At 37.1% G+C, this 23,181-nt stretch overlaps 1 protein-coding gene across 2 annotated transcripts in view; it reads left to right on the top strand.

Annotated features, from left to right (window-relative positions):
* DHX29 (DExH-box helicase 29) overlaps positions 1-23,181 on the top strand; it is a 45,848-nt gene that overhangs the window by 10,155 nt on the left and 12,512 nt on the right. Inside the window, exons 1-12 of one of the 2 annotated variants that reach the window (XM_047086570.1) lie at positions 547-633; positions 1,112-1,241; positions 1,960-2,102; positions 4,054-4,179; positions 7,088-7,214; positions 7,973-8,131; positions 9,808-9,973; positions 10,231-10,354; positions 11,614-12,222; positions 13,902-14,045; positions 21,457-21,633; positions 22,270-22,410. In XM_047086570.1, the coding sequence (XP_046942526.1) occupies positions 1,121-1,241; positions 1,960-2,102; positions 4,054-4,179; positions 7,088-7,214; positions 7,973-8,131; positions 9,808-9,973; positions 10,231-10,354; positions 11,614-12,222; positions 13,902-14,045; positions 21,457-21,633; positions 22,270-22,410 (2,037 nt within the window). In that variant the 5' untranslated portion in view covers positions 547-633; positions 1,112-1,120. Of the gene's footprint in view, positions 1-546; positions 634-1,111; positions 1,242-1,959; positions 2,103-4,053; positions 4,180-7,087; positions 7,215-7,972; positions 8,132-9,807; positions 9,974-10,230; positions 10,355-11,613; positions 12,223-13,901; positions 14,046-21,456; positions 21,634-22,269; positions 22,411-23,181 lie in introns of those variants that run through there. The other variant, XM_047086563.1, reaches the window with a different exon arrangement.

Here is a 23,181-nt window from a genome sequence, read left to right as displayed (position 1 = left end):
TAAAAAAAATTTTTTTTTAATGTTTATTTATTTTGGGAGAGACAGAGCATGAGCAGTGGAGGGGCAGAGAGAGGGAGACACAGAATCAGAAGCAGGCTTCAGACTCTGAGCTGTCAGCACAGGGCCCGATGTGGGGCTCAAACCCACAAACTGCGAGATCACGACCTGAGCTGAAGTCGGATGCTTAACCAACTGAGCCACCCAGGTGCCCTGCTTATGTTATAACATTAAGTGAAATTTGTTTTCACAAGATCAGAAAAATGACTGATAGGAAACATACTACATTGCAGACAATATCGTTGGGTAGTAAAAATATGAGCAGTGTCTCCAGGTCCTTTTATTTTTTTGTTTGTTTATTTTCTAGGTCCTTTTATTTACTGTTTTAATTTAATTTTTTTTTTAATGTTTGTTTATTTTTGTGAGCAGAGGAGGGGCAGAGAGAGAGAGGGAGACACAGAATCCGAAGCAGGCCCCAGGCTCTCAGCTGTCAGCACAGAGCCCAGTGCCAGGCCCAGACCCACAAACCATGAGAACATGACTTGAGCTGAAACTTGACGCTCAACCAGCTGAGCCACCCAGGCACCCCTTGAGGTCCTTTTAAAATTTATCCATAGTTCTCAAATTCTCAATCTGGTAAGCATATTTAACTCTTCTAACTAGAAGGGAGAAAAGATATTTTTGAAATTATAATTTGTATCAGAATTTCTGGTTTAAAATGAGTGGGCTACTGTGTGGCCCAGTAGCTTAAGCATCTGACTCTTGATTTTGGCTCAGGTCATGGCATGAGTTTCAGTCTTGCATTGGGCTCTGTGTTGATAGCATAGAGCCTGGTTGGGATTCTCTCCCTCTCTCTCTGCCCTCCCCTGATTTCCCTCCCTCTCTCTCTCTAAATACATAAATAACCTTAAGCTCAGTCAGTTAAGTGTCCAACTTGTGATCTTAGCTCAGGTCTTGATCTCAGGGTTGTGAGTTCAAGCCCTTGATTGGGCTCTGCGCTGGGCATAGAGCCTACTTAAATAAATAAATGATAATAAAATGAGTGGTAGAATAAAATTAGTAATAAAAGGAGAGAAAATTGACAGAATGACTTTTTTGTATTTCCCTCTTACAGGATTTATACATGGCTTTACAAGCATTTTCATTTAAGACTAAAGACATTGAAGATGCCATGACTAACACACTCTTGCAGGGAGGTGATCTCCATTCTGCCTTGGATTGGCTCTGTTTAAATCTTTCAGATGGTAAGTAGTATTATCATTAAAGTCGTTCATTTCCTAAAGCCCTTCTGAAATTCAGAATTTGTGATATTTGTATCAAGCTCTACTTAAAATTTTTTCACTGTGTTATAATTATTGTTTGAATGTTCTTACCCTTTCCTGCTCTTTGTAGTATATTCTCAGAGGTTGTAGTCCATGCAAGAAGAAATTTTTTGTGCATTACTTTCAGTTGTCAGTAGTCATTTTATAATGTACTTCATAGAACACATTTTTAAAGTTTGCCTACCTGTTACCTATCAGACTGTCTCTCCTGATTTTGGTTTAGAAATTTGGGCCATCTGGCTTTGGATAGTTTTAATAACCAGAGAGTCAAGGTTGTCATCTTTAGCAAGAACCTAGAGTCCAAATTGCTTGTATGACTGATTAAGGATCCTGCCATATACTGTAATAGGCAACCAAAGAGTTGGGAAGGGTTCAAATCTTTTTTTGAAAACTTAGGAGCCTAACACATTGAGAGTGAAATAAATGGCCATTTAGAGGTGGGCTGTCATCTGATGAGTGTTCGCACTTTGACTTTGACAATAAAGTCAGATTCATCATAGGATTTCTATTCTTGGGGAGATGAGTGTGGAAGAAAATTAGGTGCTCTTTGTTTAGCCAGAATTTTTGTGTATGTTTGATGAATGTATATGTTTATGTTTTATATATCATATGTATGTTTTTTTTAATCCCAATTTTTAAGATGCACTTCCTGAAGGATTCAGTCAAGAATTTGAAGAGCAACAAACTAAAAGTAAGCCAAAATTCCAGTCTCCTCAAATACCAGCCACTGTTTCACCTCCATTGCAACCTAAAATCAAAAAACCAGAAGATACTAAGATTAAGGTAATTTAAGAATTAAACACGTGAAGTTGTATAAAATCAGAATAAAGTGCATTATAGCAGTTTATGAGTAGAAATACTAGGTTGCAATAATGTTTTTGCTTATTGAAGAGAATTAGTTTGCCAAACTTTTCTGTCACGGTTTTGGTAGTGTATTGCTGCATAAGAAACCACCCAAAAATTTAGTGAGTTAAACCACCAGTTTATTTCTTTTGATTCTGCAGTCTGGACCAAGGTCAGCTGTTTAGTCCATCTGTTTCCCAAGGTGTCTTACTAGGCTAGAATATCCAAAATGGTTTCTTACTTACAGGACTAGTACCTCAGCTGGGGGCTAACCAGGCATCCTTCTTTCCATGTGGCTAACTTATGTTTCCTCATATATGATGGTCACAGGGTGGTCTGATTTACTTGGCATCTGGCTTCTAAGACCAAGTATTTCAAGATGATAAGCCTCAGTCTATAAATTTCTTACCGAGCCCTAGCTTGTATCTTGGTAATGGTTCCTTGGTTGAAGCACATCACATGGCCAATTCCAAAATACGTGTGGAAGGGGATTACAGCAAGGAGTCAAGACTGGAAGGTATACTTCATTAGGGCGTTATGCTTAAATACACTGCGTATCACAAAACCTCTGTGTGCATGAACCTAGAGAACATTATGCTAAGTGAAATAAGCCAGTCACAGAAAGATAAATACTATAGGATTCCACTTAAGTGAAGTATCCAAAATAGCTAAACTCATAGAAGTGGAGAATAGAGTGGAAGTTACCAGAGGCTGAAGGGAGGAGAGGGGAAAATGGGGAAATGTTGCCTAATCATTTAGTTTCAGTTACACAAGATGAATAAGTTCTAGAGATCTTTGTAACATAGTGCCTATAGTTAACAGAACAATATTATGCACTTTAAAATATGTTCAGAAGATAGGTCTCATGTTATGTGTTCTCACCACAATCACCACTCCCTATCCCCACCAATCCATGTGCACAAAAGAACACAAGGAAGTTTATAGAGGTGACGGATATGTTTAGTATCTCAATTGTAGGTATCGTGAATGGACACATATGTCCAAACTCATCAGAATGAGTTTATGTATACATTATGATAAGTTAATATATAATTGATATATTAACATGTACATTAGATATGTACAATTTTTTAAAGTTTATTATTTCGAGAGAAAAAGCATATACATGTGAATAGGGGAGGGGCAGAGAGAAGGAGAGAAAGAATCCCAAGCAGGCTCCACACGGTCAGCAGGGAGCCCGAGACAGGGCTTGATCCCATGAATGGCAAGATCATAACCTGAGCTGAAATCAAGAGTTGCATGCCCAACTGACTGAGCCACCCAGGCACCCCAAGTATGTACAGTTTTTAAATATATGAGTTATACCCCAGTAAAGCTTGAAAACAAAACAAAAACAAAAATCTGGAAGCATTATCCCCATAAAACCACTATTTTTAAGGAATAGCACTAGTTGGTTTTTTTGTTTTTTAAACATTTTATTTTTTGAGAGAGAGGGAGAATGAATGTGTGATCAGGGAAGGGGCAGAGAGAGAGGGAGACATAGAATCCAAAGTAGGCTCCAGGCTCTGAGCTGTTAGCCCAGAGCCTGATGTAGGGCTCGAACCCACAAACACGAGATCGTGACCTGAGATGAGGTTGGATACTCAACCCAACTGAGCCACCCAGGTGCCTGGAGTAGCAGTAGTTTTTAAAGTTCTCCTTATTGTTTTGCCTCTTTATATAGACATACCTTTTTGATTTTGAAAATTTAAACTTCTTAAAGCAAGGTGTAATTCGTTTGTCCTTCACAGAACAGTATATAATATGATTTTATGAGGTTTACGTGTCTACTGTTTCTGAGTGAAAAAAAAAATAGTAAAAACAGGGACACTTGATAGTTTGACACCTTTTTCTAACTTTGGTTTTTCAGATATTTGTTTTTCCTTTCTAGCCAAAAAAGGAAGAAAAAAATTTGGAAGTAAATATGAAAGCATGGATTTTGCAGTATGCCGAACAGCAAAATGAAGAAGAAAAGAGTGAGAATTCTAAAAGTTTAGAAGAGGAAAAATTTGACCCTGTGAGTTAGAAATTTGTATTAGGCTTTTAACTGGCTATTCATAGGCAACATATTTAACTTTTCTGTAACTTAGTTTTCTCATTTGTAAATTAAAGAAATACCCACCTCTAGGAGTGGATGGAAAGATTAAGCAAAATAAAACCTAAAAGTAACAAAATAAAAATGGCACAAAGTAACTGCTCAATAAGTGTTACTTACGTTTCCTCCCATCTTTAAACATCAAGTATTTTTAAATGATTATCATTTGTAAGAAGTATCCTAAATTCCTTGGATAATAAAAGAAAGGCACATTTCGTTACAAAAAAATCCTTAGTCTGGTCAGAGAAGCCTAGATATAAGAGAAACTAAAAATGTAAGGTTACATGAAAACCAGTTGTAGGAAGAAAATATTACAATTCGTGTCTGACAGTAGACTTTAGAATTTATAAAGAAGTTTTCAAAGGACAACAGATACTTCACAAAAATAGACATATGGATAGCCAGTAAACATGTAAAAACAATTTCAAGATCACTAGTCATCAGAGAAATGAAAATGGAAACTGCAGTTAGATCCTATTGTATATTCATCAAAATGGCTACAATTAAAGAGATCAGTAATACCAAGTGTTGGGAGTGCATGGAGCTGCAGGAACACTCAGACATTGATTGTGGGAGTATAAAATGGTATATCCACTTCAGAAAACTGGCACTTCCTTAAAAAGTTAAACATACACTTAGCCATGTGACAGAACAGTTTCATTCTTAGGTATTTATTCAAGAAAACTGAAAACATGTCCACAAAAGACCTGTACACAAATGTGCATAGCAGTTTTATATTCATAATAGGCAAACACTGCAAGCAACTTTCCAAAGCATAATCCTTGAATGAAAGAAGGGAGACACAGATGACTACATGTGTAATTATTATATTAAATTCCAGATAAGTCATCCTTGCTAAATCAATCTCTCGTGACAAAAGGCAGATCAGTAGTTGCTTGAGTCCAAGGATAGGGAAAGAGGATTCACTGTAAGGCAGCATGAGGAAACTTTTGGGGATGGTGGGAATGTTTTTTATCTTGATTAGGATGATGGTTAAATCAATATATATATTTATGAAACACAGTCACCTGTATACCTAAATGGGTGCATTATATTATATGTAAATCATACCTTAATAAAATTGGTTTAGAAAGAGAAAAGGGAAGTTGCAAAACACCATGTGTAGTATGATGAACCCATTTGTGTAAAAGAAAAAAATATATATATATGTGTATTTTCATTCTATATGCACAGAAAAGATATGGAAAGATACACGAGAAGCTATTATTAGTGATTAGGACTGGGGTGGTAGAATGAGAGGGACACTTCTTTTTTTATACTCTTCTGTATCCTATACGTATTTTTAAAACTCTGTGCCTATATTAAACTAATATAAGCAAAAAGAACTTAGGACAGTATGAGTCTCCATTAAGGGTCAAAGAAGAGGTCTCTTCTGATTAGAACATTTGGTCAAGACTGCAAGAAGTCTCTTCTCAAGAAGAGAGGGGGAACTTGAAGGGTGCAAAGTGTGCATGGGCAGTAAAGGGAAGATGATCCATATGGGTAAAATAGTGTGAACAGTGTACAGAAGTGGATTGTGCAATGAGCCTTTGGGTATTAAACAATATATGAATATATACAGAGTATACAATGTAGATGAGTACTGACAGGAAGGAGTAAACAAGTGAGTTTAGCTGAGACCAGAAGATTTTGATCCCCAAAAAATGAATTTGACTTTTTTTTCTTGGGAAGAGCTTCTCGAAGTTGGGGGCAGGTGAGTTACAAGAATTTGGTATTTTAGGTCAAAATTAAAGTGCTTAAAGTGGTTTGGAATATTTACTAGCATTCAAGGTGATTTGGAAAGGATAGGGAAGCCATTTGGTAGCTTTTGCACTTCCTCAGGTATGAAATAATAAGGCTCCAAATTGGTATTGGAATTGGAAGGCAACAGAAACATTTAAAGCAAGAACCAATAGAAAGTTTTGGTTTACTGAGTAAAGAAGTTAATGAGCTAAAGACAGCAAGAGATTTTCAGGTGGAGGGACAGTGGTATCAATGGCAGAAATAGGAATGATGGAAGAATGTGATTTGGGTGAACAAGAGGTACAGACAGCTAACGCTTCTGTTTACACTGTATCAGTGTGTTCTACACAAAGTGGTTCCAGGTTTAAGCTCGATGTGCTGCCTTAGTTGATCTCTTTTCCATTCATGTTAACAGTTGTGTTTCATAGCAGCATTATACATGCCCTTATCTTCACCTTGTGCCTTGATGCTTCTCATCTGTACTTTGTTAACCTAAGGAAAAAAACAAATTTGAGTTTAATTTTAAACTGCATCTAATGTTTGCTCAGTGGAGCTAGTCCTTAAGTTTTATAACACCCATTTTACCAGAGGCCTTTTTTTTTTTTTAATGTCCCTATTTTCTACAAGAAAGAGAATATGGAAAGGTAACTTTCAGATGAATATTATTATATTATTATCTACACAATCCTTTATGTAAATTATAAAATGTGTAAAAACAAAATACTTCCTTTTTACAGAAATGAGCTTACTTAACTTTTATTCTGTAGTTTTTAATTTTATTTAACATGTCAAGGAAATTTTCCATGTGGATCACCCTCATTCTTTTGGTACCTCATTTTTTTTTCTAATGGCTGACAGATTTTCTCTGTAGATGAGTACCTTTGATTTGCAGTTTTTCCTCTTCTGTCACTACTACCTACAAATCTGCACCTTTGTATTATTTCTCTGTGAAAAATTCCTAAAAGCAGATTTGCTGGATCAAAGAATAAGATTAAAAGATCATAGGTTTTTCTATAATAAACTGACAAATGACTTAACTGATTTTGTTCTTTTTTAAATTTCCGAATCAATATCTTCTTTGGAACAGAATGAAAGGTACTTGCACCTTGCAGCAAAACTTCTGGATGCAAAGGAGCAGGCAGCTACCTTTAAACTAGAAAAAAACAAGCAAGGCCAAAAAGAGGCTCAAGAAAAAATAAGGAAATTTCAAAGAGGTAAACACTTAAAAATTCTTAGGTATATAAATGTCTCTTCTTTTTTTGGCTTTCCTGGCATGGAGGTTGCCTCTTTTTGTCTACTCTTTCCTAACGGTTTATACCTGGGATTGGTAGGCTTTCTGTAACAAGGCAAATAATAAATATTGTAGGTTGTGTGGGCCATATAGATGCTCTCACAACTACTGAACTCTCCTGTCACGGCATAGAAGCAGCCACTGGTAGTATGTAAGTAAATGGCTATGTTCTCATAAAACGTTATGGATACTGAAATAGGAATTTCATATAAATTTTCACATGTCACCAAATACTTCGTATATTTTTCAACCAGTTAAAAATACCAAAATCATTTTTAGCTTATAGGCTATACAGAAACAGGCAGCAGGGCTGGATGCGACCCAGTGGCCATAGTTTGGCAGCCTCTGAAATATACCATAAAATACCATCCTCATTCAAAAAGGAGAGTCAGGTACACTTCCATGAGCATTCATGTCTAATGAGTATGTTTTTCCAGACCTTCTACATCTGTTAAATAATTCATTTAAAACATTTTAGTATATGATGTGAAAATAAATTGCCTCTGACTTCTAGCATAAATTCCAAGTAGAAGGTGTTGAATAACTGGCTGCAAGGAAAAAGAAAGAATGCTGTTCTGTTTTTGTTGTTGTTTTGCGGTTTTTTTGTTTTTTAACCGTCTCTGCAAAGTAAAGAGACATAAAAAACAAATACAACAAACCACAATTTTTTTTTCTTGGTAGAAATGGAAACTTTAGAAGACCATCCAGTATTCAATCCAGCCATAAAGATTTCACATCAACAGAATGAAAGGAAAAAGCCTCTTGTAGCCACAGAAGAAGAAAGGGCTTTGAACTTTAACTTATTTGAAAAATCTGTAGCTGCTACTGAAGAAGAGAAAGGTAAAACAAAGGGAAAGGGTTTCGAGGTGAAAGTAGTAAAATGTCAGTGAAAATACAACTGAGAAATTGTTAGTTTGCATTCTAGCAAACTACATAAGTTGGCAGTAAAGTTACGCTTCCACATGCTGTCTTGGAAAAATAATAATTATAACTTTTGTAGCATTTTGTAATTTTAAGTATCTTGTTTCAGTCTCATCTCTTTCCAGTCCATCCTCCAAATTCCTGCCAGAATTATTTTCCATAACCTATCTAAATGTGATTTCCCTGTTAAAAACCCTCAATCAGTAGTAAGTCCATACTTATCATGGCATTGAAGAGCCTTTGCATTCTACCACAATCAGCCTTCCCACTTTATTCTCCCAGCTAAGTACTGTAGCCGCAACATTCTCTAGATCATGTGTTATTTCATGGCTCCATGATTTTGCTCATTCTGTTATCCCCTACTTGGCCAACCTTACCCTCGCTTCAAGGTTAACTCAAACAGCCCTAAGAGGACTCTGCCATGAGTACTGCCTTGCCACTGGATGTGTGTAATGGTGCATTTATTTGTGCTAAGTAAATTATTGATATAGCTTGTATGATATTTATCTGTACTATAGTCAAGTCCTGTGCTAAATTGTCAGTTTTTTAATTATATATTCTTTGATAAATATTTATTGAATTTTTATTGTTGATAATGTCAGTTGCTGTATGTACGGTAATTAACAAAATAACCTAGTCCTTGCCCTCTTCAAGTGTATGGTCTTGTAGGGGAGATAAGCATTACATATACACAAATATTTAATTATAAATTGTGATGTATGCTGTCAGAGCAAGAATACTGGTGTTTAATATTAGAGATAACAATGGGGCTGTTGATTTGCTCTGAGATCTGATAGATGATTAGGTGTCAGCCCAGTGATACCTTGGTGGGAAGAGCCACCTTAGAAGGAGGGAGACAGTACATTGGAAGTCTAAGGTAGAGAAGACGTAGAGCAGACTATTCAACAGAACACTGTATGATAGGAATGTTATATATCTGGGCTATCCAGTGTGATAGCTACTAGCCAAATAGGAGTAATGGGCACTTGAAATGTGATTAATGTAACTGAGAAACTGAAAGTTTAATTGTAATTAATTTAGATTTGTTCATGTGTGGCTACTGCCTCTGTACTGGGCCAAGTAGGCTTAGAGCATTTGAGGAAGTGACTGCCTGCCTGTGTGGCATGATAAGCAGAGATGGACCATGAAAAGGTTTTAGGCAGTGGTGAAGAATTTGGACTTTATTTTATACATAATGTGAAACCAATGAAGGTGGCGGTGGCAGCAGCAGCTGTTAAGCAGAGAAATGACATCTGATCTATATTTTTTTCAAAAGATTACCCTTCCTGTGTGGTAGCCTCCCAAATACTATAATTCAGCGTACCCTGAACAATTCATCACATGGTTAGTTATCATAGATATTTTATAAGAATGGATGAGTTACTCAGGATACTTTTTTTTAAAGATTCAGTTATTCAGTGGTTTTATCCATTAAGAGAATTTCCTTACATCACTCAGAAGAGCAAACTTTTTTTTTTAACCTATTCTCTTCTAAAGGTCTTTTCCCAAAATTGAGAGGACTTTGATCACTCAAAAGAGACTACACATTACCACATGACAATTTTTAAAAAAACAATCTTTGTCTATCATTTTAGAGAAAAAGAAAGAACCTCATGATGTAAGAAATTTTGACTATACAGCTCGAAGCTGGACTGGAAAATCTCCCAAACAATTTCTGATCGATTGGGTCAGGAAGAATCTTCCCAAGAGTCCAAATCCTTCCTTTGAAAAAGTTCCAGTAGGTAGATACTGGAAATGTAGGTATGTTTTTTTGGTTAATTGAATGAACTTTTAGAAAAATCTAAGATGAAAAATCTGTTTCTTACATGTTAAGTAGACATATTTAGGAAGCTCTCTTATTTCACATCTCAGGTTGATAGTGCTGATACATTATCTAGTACAGTGTCTTCATTAGAAATATTTAATTAATTAATGTGAACTTAGGCTCAGTGTGAATGGAATTCTGACTTGTTTTTACTTCATTAATTTTATTTTAAAAATCTTTGGCTTCCTTGTAGGGTAAGAGTAATCAAGTCTGAAGATGACGTACTGGTAGTATGCCCTACAATCTTAACAGAAGATGGCATGCAAGCTCAGCACCTGGGAGCAACTCTAGCTCTGTACCGTTTAGTGAAAGGGCAGGTGAGACTTTTTAAATTGATGTGTTTCAAAAGTCATTCGTGGAGTAGTGCATGTACTGTACTTTGCCAACATAAAACTATGAGCATATGGAATGTAGTATTTAACGATGGCCTTCGGTGCCAGTTTTTACTTAGCACTTCTTCAGATTAATCCTCGTTAAATGCTTACTTATGATTTTGACTGCGTCTTGCCCCTAAACATAGCTTCGTCTTTCTGTCCTTAGACCAGAGGCTCTGAACCATTTCACTGGTCTAGTTTTTCAGGCTGTGCTATTTTATGGATTAAAAATAGTTGTTCTAGGTTGGTTGAAGTAAGGAGAATTTTTAAACAGTTTAATGCTTATTTAAATGTTATGTCTCTCTTGAATGTTACATTTTTTTCTCTCTTTTGAAAAGTTATAGAACTTAGTTCCAGTTTTCAATTTTAGAATATATGAACTATAAGCTTTCAGGTTAAAGAAAGATTGAAGTACTTCTGAAGGAAGCTTTTTTTTTTTCCTGGATTGTTGGATTGTCAACATTTCTTTTTTGCAATAAATACATGTTCTTCATGGAAAATTAGAACCACTGGAAATTTTAGACCCTGATGAAGTGGAACTCCAAACGATAATTCTTTTCCAGCTTCTGCCAGTAAAAATTTGTGATGTCTTTATTTCACCTATTTTGCAAAAAGGGATCATAAGCTAAGCTTAATTGATAGAAGTAACTCTCAGTGTTATAGAGATAATTGTGGGCTCTTTTATGACACAGAATTAGGACAACTTAGATTCACTTCACTGTATTTATTTTAAATACTTTGACCTGTAATATCATTTACCTGCCAGCATCTCAGAGGGAATTTTCTTTCAGAAATGCTTTATGGATCACCTACATATTTACATAGTACCACTGCAGGAATAAATAATAAAAATATACTCAGTAGTTTGCTCCAGGAATGAGCACTTTTCATGTATTAAAAGTTTACTTTAGAGTGTGTCTGTAAGGGAGATATTAGGCCCATTTTACCAACGTAGAATCTGAGACACAGAGAGGTTATTTGTCGAAGGTCACACAGTAAGTTTAGAAGCCTGAATATTATATGCTGTTTATAAATTTGCATCATATGCATGTGTATCTTATATTAAAATAGTAACTAAGAGACAAATTACATTTTAAGAGGAAAATAGCTATCCTTCTAAGTTCCAGCCTATTGAATTTTAATATTAAGTAATTAGTGAAAATAACATACTGGTGTTTTGTTTTGTTTTTTTTCCTTTATAGTCTGTGCACCAGTTACTTCCTCCCACTTACCGAGATGTTTGGTTGGAGTGGAGTGATGCAGAAAAGAAAAAGGAAGAATTAAATAAAATGGAAACCAATAAGCCACGTGATCTTTTTATTGCCAAACTTCTGAACAAATTGAAACAGCAGCAGCAGCAGCAGCAACAACATTCTGAAAATAAGAGAGAAAACTCTGAAGATCCTGAGGAATCTTGGGAAAATTTAGTTTCTGATGAGGATTTTTCTGCACTGTCCTTGGAATCAGAAAAGGCAGAAGATTTGGAACCTGTTAGAGCCCTCTTTAGGAAGTTGCAAAGCACACCTAAGTACCAGAGACTTCTAAAGGAAAGGCAGCAGTTACCAGTGTTCAAGCATAGGAATTCAATTGTTGAAACTCTTAAAAGGCACCGGGTAGTGGTTGTGGCAGGTGAAACGGGGAGTGGCAAAAGTACTCAAGTACCACATTTCCTCTTGGAAGATTTGCTTCTAAATGAGTGGGGAGCTAGTAAGTGTAACATTGTCTGCACCCAGCCCCGAAGAATCTCAGCAGTGAGTTTAGCCACAAGAGTATGTGATGAGTTGGGCTGTGAAAATGGACCTGGAGGAAGGGTAAGATGTCGTTCAACTCCATCTCAGTGAGTGGTGACATTACTCATCTGTGCTCTTGGGATCCAAATGAAACCTGTACAGTGTATGAGTTTTGACACTGCTACTGGCTATTGAGTAGCAGAATAACTGCAAAATATAGAAATTAATAAAATTGTTTAGAACCAAATATGAATTCCAGGTTGATACAACTCAGCTTAATTACACTTTGAATTGTTCTTTCTAGAGATGGTATTTAACATTTGTTTAAATGTTTTTTAATTTATTTTTGGGAGAGAGAGACAGAGTATGAGTGAGGAGGGGCAGAGAGAGAGGGAGACTGAGAATCTGAACCAGGCTCCAGGCTCCGAGCTGTCAGCACAGAGCCCGACATGGGGCTTGAACTCACAAATCACGAAATCATGACCTGAGCTGGAGTCAGACCCTTAACCAAGTGAGCCACCCAGGCGCCCCTAACATTTTTGCCTCTGTCTTTAAGATAGGTAACCCTTCACTAAAAATTTTTGTGAAACATGGTATGGATTTCTCTCATGGAATGTAAGAAGAAAAAAAGACATAATTTCTATCTTATAAGGAACTTATGTTAAGAGAATAACAGACATGTACATACATGGCAAATAAAAAAATGACCTTAGAAGGGAGCCTGGCTGGCTCACTTGGTAGAGCTTGTGACTCTTGATCTCAGGGTTGTGAGTTCAAGCCCCACATGGGGTGCAGACATTACATACATACATACAAAAAATTATTTTAAAAATAACTGAAGAAATAAAAAATGTGATGAGAATAGAAGTCACCTCAAGATTCCCATGAGGCACCACTGGTATGAGACCAGTTGCTCTTTAACAGTGGCAGCTTTTATGAAATCTTGACAGAAAAGGAGACCAAATTGTAGGAACTGCTCTAAATTTTTGTCCTGAGTACCTCAATATTTTGTTGCAAGATAATTTAATTAGAATACAATAATCAATCTTTGATGGTACCTGGAGTGAACAGCTTTTGTCTCAACACTTTGAAGAGATCAAAAGTTTTTCTTGTTTAAAGTTAGCAAACCGGAGGCACCTGAGTGGCTCAGTTGGTTGGGCATCTAACTTCAGCTTGGGTCATGATTTCACAGTTCATGAGTTCGAGCCCTGTGTCAGGCTCTGTGCTGACAGCTTAGAGCCTGGAGCCTGCTTCGGACTCTGTGTGTCTCCCTCTCTCTCTGCCCCTTTCCTGCTCACGCTCTGTCTCTCAAAAATAAACAAACATTAAAAAAATTTTTTTTTAAGTTAGCAAAACAAATTTTATAGTTTTATACAATTGAAGATATTGGGACAATAATTTTAGTTAATTTGGGACACCTGGGTGGCTCAGTCGGTTAAGCATCCGACTTTGGCTCAGGTCATGATCCCACTGTTTGTGAGTTCGAGCCCCGCATCGGGCTCTGTGCTGAAAGTTCAGAGCCTGGAGCCTGCTTTGGACTCTGTGTCTCCCTGTCTCTCTGCCCCTCCCCTGCTCACATTCTGTCTCTCTCTCTCAAAAATAAATTTAAAAAGTTAAAAAAATTTTTTTTAATTTCACTAACTAGATTTCCTTAAACTGCCCTACTTAGTAGCAGGATCAGCACCTGTGCTTCATTTCTTAGCTCTTGTTTCCCAGATCACTTATGAGAATCTTACCTCAACCTTATGTTCTCCCTATAGAATTCTTTGTGTGGATATCAGATCCGGATGGAATCTCGAGCTAGTGAATCTACAAGGTTACTCTATTGTACAACAGGAGTTTTGCTAAGGAAACTTCAGGAAGATGGTCTCCTAACCAATGTGTCTCATGTTATTGTAGACGAGGTGAGTATATTCTGTAGTCGTGTTCAGATAAATTCTAAACAGTTTCACGTTAAAAGGATGCTATTTCTAATACTACCTAACATTTTCTTCATGCTTATTAAATGCCCCTGTGTATATAATTATTTAATTTTCTCTAACAAATATGTCTCATGTTAATTGTTTTAATACCATATGGCATTTGCTATATGCTCCTGACTGTGTGTGTGTATATATATATATATATATATATATATATATATATATATAAATTCATTTAACCTTTCCTGAAATCCAGTGAAGTAGATACTATTATCTCCTTTGACAGTTGCTCTGAGACACAATGAGGTTAAAATACTATGTGTAAGTTCACATAGCCAGTAAGTTCTGCAACTCGGAGGTTCAAACTGAGGCCATCTGGATGCAGTCTGTGGTGTGTATACTGCTTCTTAACTACATTTGGTTGTTAAAGGATTTTCCTTAATTCGTACTAAAAAAAAAACCAAGAAATCTTCATCATTTACTCTATAGATATATCCCTCCTTGAATCAGATTTTTTTTAATGTTTATTTTTGAGAGAGAGGAGTAGAGAGAAAGGGAGACAGAGAATCTCAAGCAGGTCCCACCTTGTCGGTGCAGAACCCAATGCGGGGCTTGAACTTACAAATGGTGAGATTATGACCTGAGCAGAAATCAAGAGTTGTATGTCCTTGGATCAAATTTTAATGCACACTTAAATTGAATCTTTAAATTGAAAATTTCCCCTTAGAATTATTATTTATTTTTTTTGAGAGAGAGAGAGAGAGAGAAAGAGAGAGAGCCTGTAAGCAAGGGAGGGCAGATAGCAGGAGAAGGAGAACCCCAAGTGGGCTCCTTGCTCTTAGCAGCAAAGCCCAACTCAGGGCTCGATCCCAGGAACTGTGAAATTACGACCTGAGCTGAGATGAAGAGTCACACACTTAACCGAATGAGCTACCCATGTGCCCCTCCCATTAGAATTATTTTAAATGGTGCAGTAGCCTACCACATGTAAACTGATTTGCTTTGTACATGATTTTGTCAAGAAGAAATAAGATACATAGCATTTCTATTATACAAGAACTATTTAAAAAATTTTCCTTGATGTAAAGTTTTTATAAATGCCTGTTAATTCACTAAATTCAGAAGGCAGTATTAAAGTTCAGTCATTCATTGATTTTTAATTAATAGACTACATATAGATTGTTCCGTCATTTTCCTCCTTTTGCTTAGAAAATGGTACAAATAGGGGCGCCTGGATGGCTCATTCAAATGTCCGACTTTGTCTCAGGTCATGATCTCATGGTTCGTGAGTTTGAGTCTCGCATCAGGCTCTGAACTGACAGTGTGGAGCCTGCCTGGAATTCTCTCTTCCCCCCTTCATTCTGCCCCTCCCCGGCTCATGCTCTCATACATATGCACTCTCTCTAAAATAAATAAACTTAAGGGGCGCCTGGGTGGCTCAGTTGGTTAAGTGTCTGACTTCAGCTCAGGTCACGATCTCGTGGTCCGTGAGTTCAAGCCCCGCGTCGGGCTCTGGGCTGATGGCTCAGAGCCTGGAGACTGCTTCTGATTCTGTGTCTCCCTCTCTCTCGGCCCCTCCCCCATTCATGTTCTGTCTCTCTCTGTCTAAAAAAAAAATAAAATAAAATAAAATAATTAATTAATTAATTAATTAATTAAAAAAATAAAGGTAAACTTTAAAAAAAATAAAATAAAACAAACTTTAAAAGAAAATATTACAAATATAGCAAGATACAAAAATGAAAATAAAAACCTATAATCTCATATCCCAGAAAAAAAAATCACGGTTGACATTGAATATACATATTTATATGTATATATATTTAATAATATGAATGTATCTCTTGTTACAGTCTTTAAAATTTGATCGCCTGATATAAGTATGGCTACTCCAGTTTTCTTCTGACATCCATTAGCATGATAGACGGTTCTCCATCCCCTTACTTTCAGTCTGCAGGTGTCTTTAAGTCTAAAATGAGTCTGTTATAGGCAGCATATAGATGAGTCTTGTTTTCTTATTCTGATACCCTTTGTCTTTTGATTGGAGAATTTAGTCCATTTACATTTACAGTGATTATTGAAAGACAAAAATTTAGTGTCCTTGTGTTGCCTGTAGAACTGGCATTTCTAATGATATTCTCTAGTCCTTTCTAGTCTTTTGGTGTTTTTGTTTTGTTTCTTCTCCAAAGAGTCCCCCCCTTAGGGGCGCCTGGGTGGCTCTGTCGGTTTAGCATCTGACTTCAGCTCAGGTCATGATCTCATGGTTCACAAATTTGAGCCCCATGTTGGGCTCTGCTGACATCTCAAAGCCTGGAGCCTGCCTGCTTCAGATTTTGTCTCCCTCTCTCTCTGCTCCTTCCCCGCTCATGATCTCTCTTTCTTTCTCAAAAATAAACATTTTAAAAAATGTAAAGAAAAAAAAGAGCCCCCCCCCCTTAAATTTTCTTGCAGGGCTGGCTCAGTAGTCACAAAATCCTTTAGTTGTTGTTTGGGAAACTCTTTATCTCTCCTTCTATTTTGAATGACAGCCTTGCTGTTATAAACAATTCTTGCCTGGACATTTTTGCGATTCCGCACTTTGAATATATCCTGTCACTTCTTTCTGGCCTGCTAAGTTTCTGTGGACAGATCTGCTACAAACCTGATCTGTCTTCCCTTGTAGGTTGAGGAGTTTTTTTCCCCTTGCTGCATTCATGATTTTTTCCATGTCTGTGTATTTTGTGAATTTGACTAGGATATGGAATGGTGATGGTCAGCTTTGTTGAATCTAATGGGAGTTCTCTTTGCCTCTTGGATTTTGATATCTGTGACCTTTCCCAGACTAGGAAAGTTTTCAGCTATAATTTGCTTATGTAACCTCCTGCCCCTTTTTGTCTCTCTTCATTTTCTGGCACTCCTATGATACAATGTTACTCTTTAATAAATCACTGAGTTCTGTACATCTTGTATCATGATCTTTAGACTTTGTTTCCCTCTTTTTTTTCTGCTTCATGATTTTCCATAATTTTATCTTCTGTATCACCGATTGGGTGCTCTACTTCATCCATCCTCACCATCACAGCATCCGTTCGCAATTGCATTTTGGTTATTGCATTTTTAATTTTGGCCTGACTAGGTTTTAGTTTTTTTATTTCTGTAGAAAGGGAGTTTCTGGTGTCTTCTATACTTTTTTCATCCCTAGCTAGTATTCTTGTAATCGTGATTTTAAATTCTAGTCCACACATCATACTTATATCTATGTTGATTAAATCCCTGGCTGTCATTTCTTCCAGTTTTTTCTTGTCCGGTAAAATCCTCCATTGTATCATTTTGGAGGAAGAAAAAATTAATAAATTTAAAAATTAAAAATAAAATATTAAAAAAACAAAAAAAATAAAGGAAGCTAGATCCTAGGTGTGTTTTGGTCTACTTGTTGAGAGAAGCTTGATAGAAAAGAGAAAGGAAAAAAAGTTTTAAAAAAATTTTTAATTAAAAAAATAAAATACAAAAATAGAATTAAAAATTTTTTAATTAAAAAAATTTGCTCTTTCTGTATCCAAGAAAGAGAAAGAAAAGAAAGGAAAAAGAAAACAGAAGGAAAAACAGAAGCAAAGAAAATGAACAACAAGCAAACAGCGTGAAACTTGAATGAAGTTACATCCATTTTACCTAGAACTGAAATCTTGCAGCACATTATATAGTCCAGTCCGTAAGCTAAGCAGGTAGAAGGGATTTGTTCTGGTCTTCTAAGAGATGTCCCTGGAGGGTGCAGGTGAGTGGGGCTGGGTGTAATGGCTCCCTTCTCCACTTGGTAGTGCTGCTTAGCTCACTGGGGTCCTCTGTGCATGGTGAAAATGGCTTTCCCCAGCTCTCTAGTCTCTGGTACGTGAATTTCATGCCCTCAATCACCCCTTTGTCTCAGGCTGCCATCCACTCCCCGCCTTTACCCTGTGTCCAAGCTATCTGATTGCCAGGTGGTGCCTCCCTCCGGAGTTTTAGCTCAGATGGAGCTGTGTTTCAAAAATCCACCGCTCGGACCCATGCTGATTCTCTGGAGGAGGGTCTCATTGAACAACAGCCTGGTGCTGTCTTGTCCCAGAAAATGTTCATGTGATCGCACAGCAGCAGAGGCTCTGAGTTTATGGTAAATCACAACACATAGCTAGTGCTAGGTTTTGCTGTATTCCTGTCTTTGTTCCGATATCAGTAAACATGGCAGCTCTCCAGGGTCCACCAGGACTTTGGCCTGGAAGGAAGCTGCATGGCCTCTACCACAGGCACTCCAAACAGGGGAACCGCTTCTCCTTATGTGGCACATGGACCCCTCAGACTGTGCTGCATGCTCCTGGGGATTCCCCCTACTTCCTCATCAGAGAGAGCGCCACCAGGCTCTAAGCTCTGAAACTTTAGACTCTGTGCTCCACTGTTTATAGAAGCCTGGTGGTATTGAAACCCTCTCCTTCCTCCCCATCAATAGTTTTGGGGAACAGATTTCTTGTCCAATCCCCTGCAAGTGTTTTCACTCTTTATCTCTTTCTCTCCAGCTACTCTTTTTTTTTTTAATTTTTTTTTTTTCAACGTTTATTTATTTTTGGGACAGAGAGAGACAGAGCATGAACGGGGGAGGGGCAGAGAGAGAGAGGGAGACACAGAATCGGAAACAGGCTCCAGGCTCCGAGCCATCAGCCCAGAGCCCGACGCGGGGCTCGAACTCCCGGACCGCGAGATCGTGACCTGGCTGAAGTCGGACGCTTAACAGACTGCGCCACCCAGGCGCCCCTCTCCAGCTACTCTTAAAGGGAGTGCTTTGCTTGCGTGATCCCAGTGTGCTGCAGTCTTCCTCCTTTTTCTTTCTGTTGTCTCTGCAAAAACAGCTCCCTACCCTCCATGGCTCTGTGGCTTTTCTCTCCCCCCAGTTCACCTCTCTGCACCACATACCTGCCAAGTTCTCTGGCTCAAATTAGGCAGATTTTTGCATTAATTCTCAGATCACTTTCCAGGTGTTCAAAATGGCTTGATGCTAATCTAGCTATGTTTCATGGATGAGACAAACTCAGGGTCCCCATAATGCTACACCATATTGTCACTATCAGAAATACATATTTTTTCATGTTATTTGCCTTATGTCTGACTTATTTCACTTAGCATAATAATCTCTTCATTCATCCATGTTGTTGCAGATGGTAAGAGTGCATTCTGTTTTATGGCTGAGTAATATTTCATTGTATATTCCATTGTATATATACCATATCTTCTTTATCCATTCATCTACGGATGGACACTTGGTCTGCTTCCATATCTTGGCCCTCGTTAATAATGCTGCTGTAAACATGGGTGCATGTATTTTTTCGCATTAGTGTCGTTGTTTTCTTTGGGTAAACTCCCAGTAATAGAATTACTGGATCATTCTGTATTTCTGTTTATAATTTTTTGATGAACTTCAGACTCTTTTCCATAGTGGTTGCCCAGTTTACATTCCCCAAAAAAGTGCATGAATATTCCCTTTTCTTCCTATCCTCACCGACACTTATCTTTTTAATTCTTGCTATTTTCAGTGTTTTGAGGTGGTATCTCATTGTTTTGATTTGCGTTTCCCTGATGATGAGTGATGTTGAGCATCTTTTCATATATCTGTTGGCCATTTATATGTCGTAATTGAAAAAATGTCTATTCAGGTCCTCTGCCCACTTTTTAATTGTGTTTTTTTGGTGTTGAGTTGTTTTAGTTCTTTATGTATTTTGGATATTCACCCCTTCTTGGATATATCATTTGCAGGTATCTCTTCCCATTATTAAGTTGCCTTTCTTTTGTTGATGGTTTCCTTCACTGTGCAAAAGGCTTTTATTTTGGTGTCATCCCAATAGTTTATTTTTGCTTTTGTTTCCCTTGCCTGAAGAGACATAATCCATAAAAATATGTTGCTAAGACCAATGTCCATGAGATTACTGCCTGTGTTTTCTGTTAGGAGTTTTATGGTTTCAGGTCTCACATTTAGAATTTTAATCCATTTTATTTTGTGTTTGGTGTAAGAAGGTGGTCTAGTTTTCCCAACACCATTTATTGAAAAGACTGTCTTTTCCCTATTATATATTCTTGCCTCAGAGTGAACCCTCATTGAAAAGCCAGACCAACTTCAGGAAGCTGTTCTTTCATGGTTTAGTATTAGCATTCTGTTACATGATTTACTGAATTGTGCTTAAGTGTAATACTGTTAACATCTTGAACAATCTGGTAAAAACAAAGAAAAAGCTCAGTGAAATTCATCATGTTAAATATAAGGATGTAACAGATGTTGGAACAGAGTTCATTATGCTATTCAGGACCTTTCTTTTTGGTAACACTCAGAATAGTACATCTACCTTATTCTTACAAATAGTTGTGTGATTTGTTTTAGTTTATGGTCACTATGTGCGTTAAATAGCTTTTCTTGCTGGTTGCTAGTATGTTTACAGCCAGATGTTGCCTACCTCTGCAGAATGTGCTTAATAACATACACATTTTTTTAGCTCTATTTTATGATCTACCCTTATTTTTTCTTTAAAAAAAATCATTTTCTGCATAAATTAACATCTGTTTGATGAGCTAACTCAGATTTGCCTTACCATCAGGAAATCACTCATGAGTTTCAGATGTAAATATCCTGGTAAAAGTAAAACTAGGATTATTCCTTCTTCCTCCCACATCCCATCACTTACACGAGTTGATTCTACTCGTTTCAAAGTCATTCACTTTTCTCCATATTCAAATGGCATTGCCCTCATATAGACTACTATTATTTCTTTAAGTACTACAAAACCTCTATTTGAAACTTTTCTGTTGCTGTCCTCTATGACATTTTCCATATTATAGCCAGTTTTCTTTTTTAAGTTGAACTCAGACTACATGATTCCTCTGTGTAAAAAAATTTTTAAATTATTTTTAGAGAGAGAGAACATGTGAGCAGGGCAGAGAGAGAGAATCTTAATCAGGCTTTGTGCTCAGCACAGAGCCCAGCACAGGGCATGATCCCACAACCCTGGGATCATGACTTGACCCGAAATTAAGAGCTGGATGCTCAACCGACTGAGCTACCCAGGTGCCCCTTATTTTTTGTAAAGATTTTTAAGTAATCTCTAATCTGTATACTTAACGTGGTGTTCAAACTCACAACGCTGAAATCAAGAATCACACACCACCGACTGAGCAAGCCAGGTGCCCCTAACATGTTTTCATCACTGCCCCAACACATTAGGATAAAGTCTCAGGGACTTGCACAGCAGATTACCAAGTACCTCATTTGAAACATACAGCTTCTCTCTCCCTCCTCATGTGCTGACTATAAATATGAACTTTTAGTAGATTTGAGTGTCTGATTATTTTAGCCTCTTAGTAGCCGTTATGTATGATTCAGGTTTTTTGTTCCATTTTATACTAGGTTCATGAAAGAAGCGTCCAGTCAGACTTCTTACTAATTATCTTGAAGGAAATTTTACAGAAACGCTCTGATCTACACTTGATTCTAATGAGTGCCACTGTAGACAGTGAAAAGTTTTCCACGTATTTCACACACTGCCCTATTCTTAGAATTTCAGGAAGAAGCTATCCTGTGGAGGTAAGTTTTCTTTAAAACACCTATATGAACAGAAACTACATTCCTACCAGGGAGTTTCACCAGAAGACAGGCTCTAGTCATCTGAGCCCATACCTATTCCTACAGGACTGCAGGTCAAGAGAGAACTTGGAGATGGCTCAGGAATCAGATAGCTAGTGCTGCCTGGATTGAGGGTGGGGAGGCTGGAAGGGACAATTCTGCTGAAAGATACACCTGAGAAGTACAGAACGTAAAACACACTTCTGTGTCCAAACCATTATATCCAGATTGAAGGTGGCAGTAAGGAACTACTTTTTCACCCAACTCTCAAATTTAGGCTTGTTTTTGAAGCTTCCTTTCTGCTTATTCTATTAATGTTTGTTCTTTGGGTTCAGCTCATAAAGACTGCTCTTTTAACCAGTTTTCACAAATAAAAAATATACACCATAATGTAATTTGTCCAGAGACTTCTAGGGACAAACTCATCTATATCAACAAAGTTTTCCATTCCCAAATAATGCAGAAAGAAGCTTTTCTCATAATATTCTAAATTAACATTTGGTAACATTCAAAAGACAATGATCCCATTGTTCTCTTTAAAATGGTATTTACCGAAATGGATTTGAATTTACCATTCATATACTTTAATCTATGTAGGTTTTTCATCTTGAAGATATAATAGAAGAAACAGGATTTGTACTGGAGAAAGACTCAGAATATTGTCAGAAATTTCTGGAGGAGGAAGAAGAAATAACCATTAATGTTACAAGCAAAGCAGGGGGAATAAAAAAGTACCAGGTAAAAAGAAAACATTTTCAAAGACATCTGATAGTGATATCCAAAGTATAACATTCCATGAGAGGTTTAAAATCATATGGCTGGCACAGTGAATTCAAGTATAATTTGGGAGAAGAGGAAGAGATAGGATTTTGAGCAAAATTTGAAATAATCTTCAGTCTTTGGTTTACGGTATTTTATCTTCTTTCACTATTTTGGCCCTATAGATACCCGTAAAAAAATCAAGGAGCATATAAATAAGAGGCAACCTTTACTGCTTCAGAGCAATGATCACTTATTTAGGAGTAAATTTGTAATGATTTTCTGTATTTTATCTGAACATCTTACGTGTTGAGGGTGGGGCAGGCCCAAAGTCGAGATCGATCCTTGCCATTGGTTCTCTCAGCAGCTGTCCTGGTACAAGCCAACCCGAGCTATATAGAGAAACTGTCTAGGGCAAGCACAGTTCTTCCTAGAGAGTTAGTTTCAGTGACATGTTTGTTTTTAGAGCTGTCATAAAACCACATTAGCCTGCATTTTAGCCAGTGGTACTATATCCAGTATTTTTATTGTATCCACAATATTTCATGCTTATATCCAATCTGATGGAAACACAAAGTTACTTTGTCTTCTAGTTAAGCAGATAAATCAAGGAAGCAAAAACTAAAATCTTTCCCTAAAACTCCAGAGTTAGAAATTAGAAACTAAAGAAAGACTTCAGAAAATTAAAGGTATTTCAAAAGAGGTGACTGGACTTTAGCAACCGAAGTAGAATCTAATAGGAAGGAGGCA

The sequence above is a fragment of the Lynx rufus genome, unplaced genomic scaffold (assembly GCF_022079265.1).
Source record: "Lynx rufus isolate CCGP_SWC_20201006 ecotype Redwood Valley unplaced genomic scaffold, mLynRuf1.p SCAF_1, whole genome shotgun sequence".
Taxonomy (NCBI): domain Eukaryota; kingdom Metazoa; phylum Chordata; class Mammalia; order Carnivora; family Felidae; genus Lynx; species Lynx rufus.
Note: the sequence above shows the minus strand (reverse complement) of the source record. Positions and strands in the feature narration are given on the sequence as shown.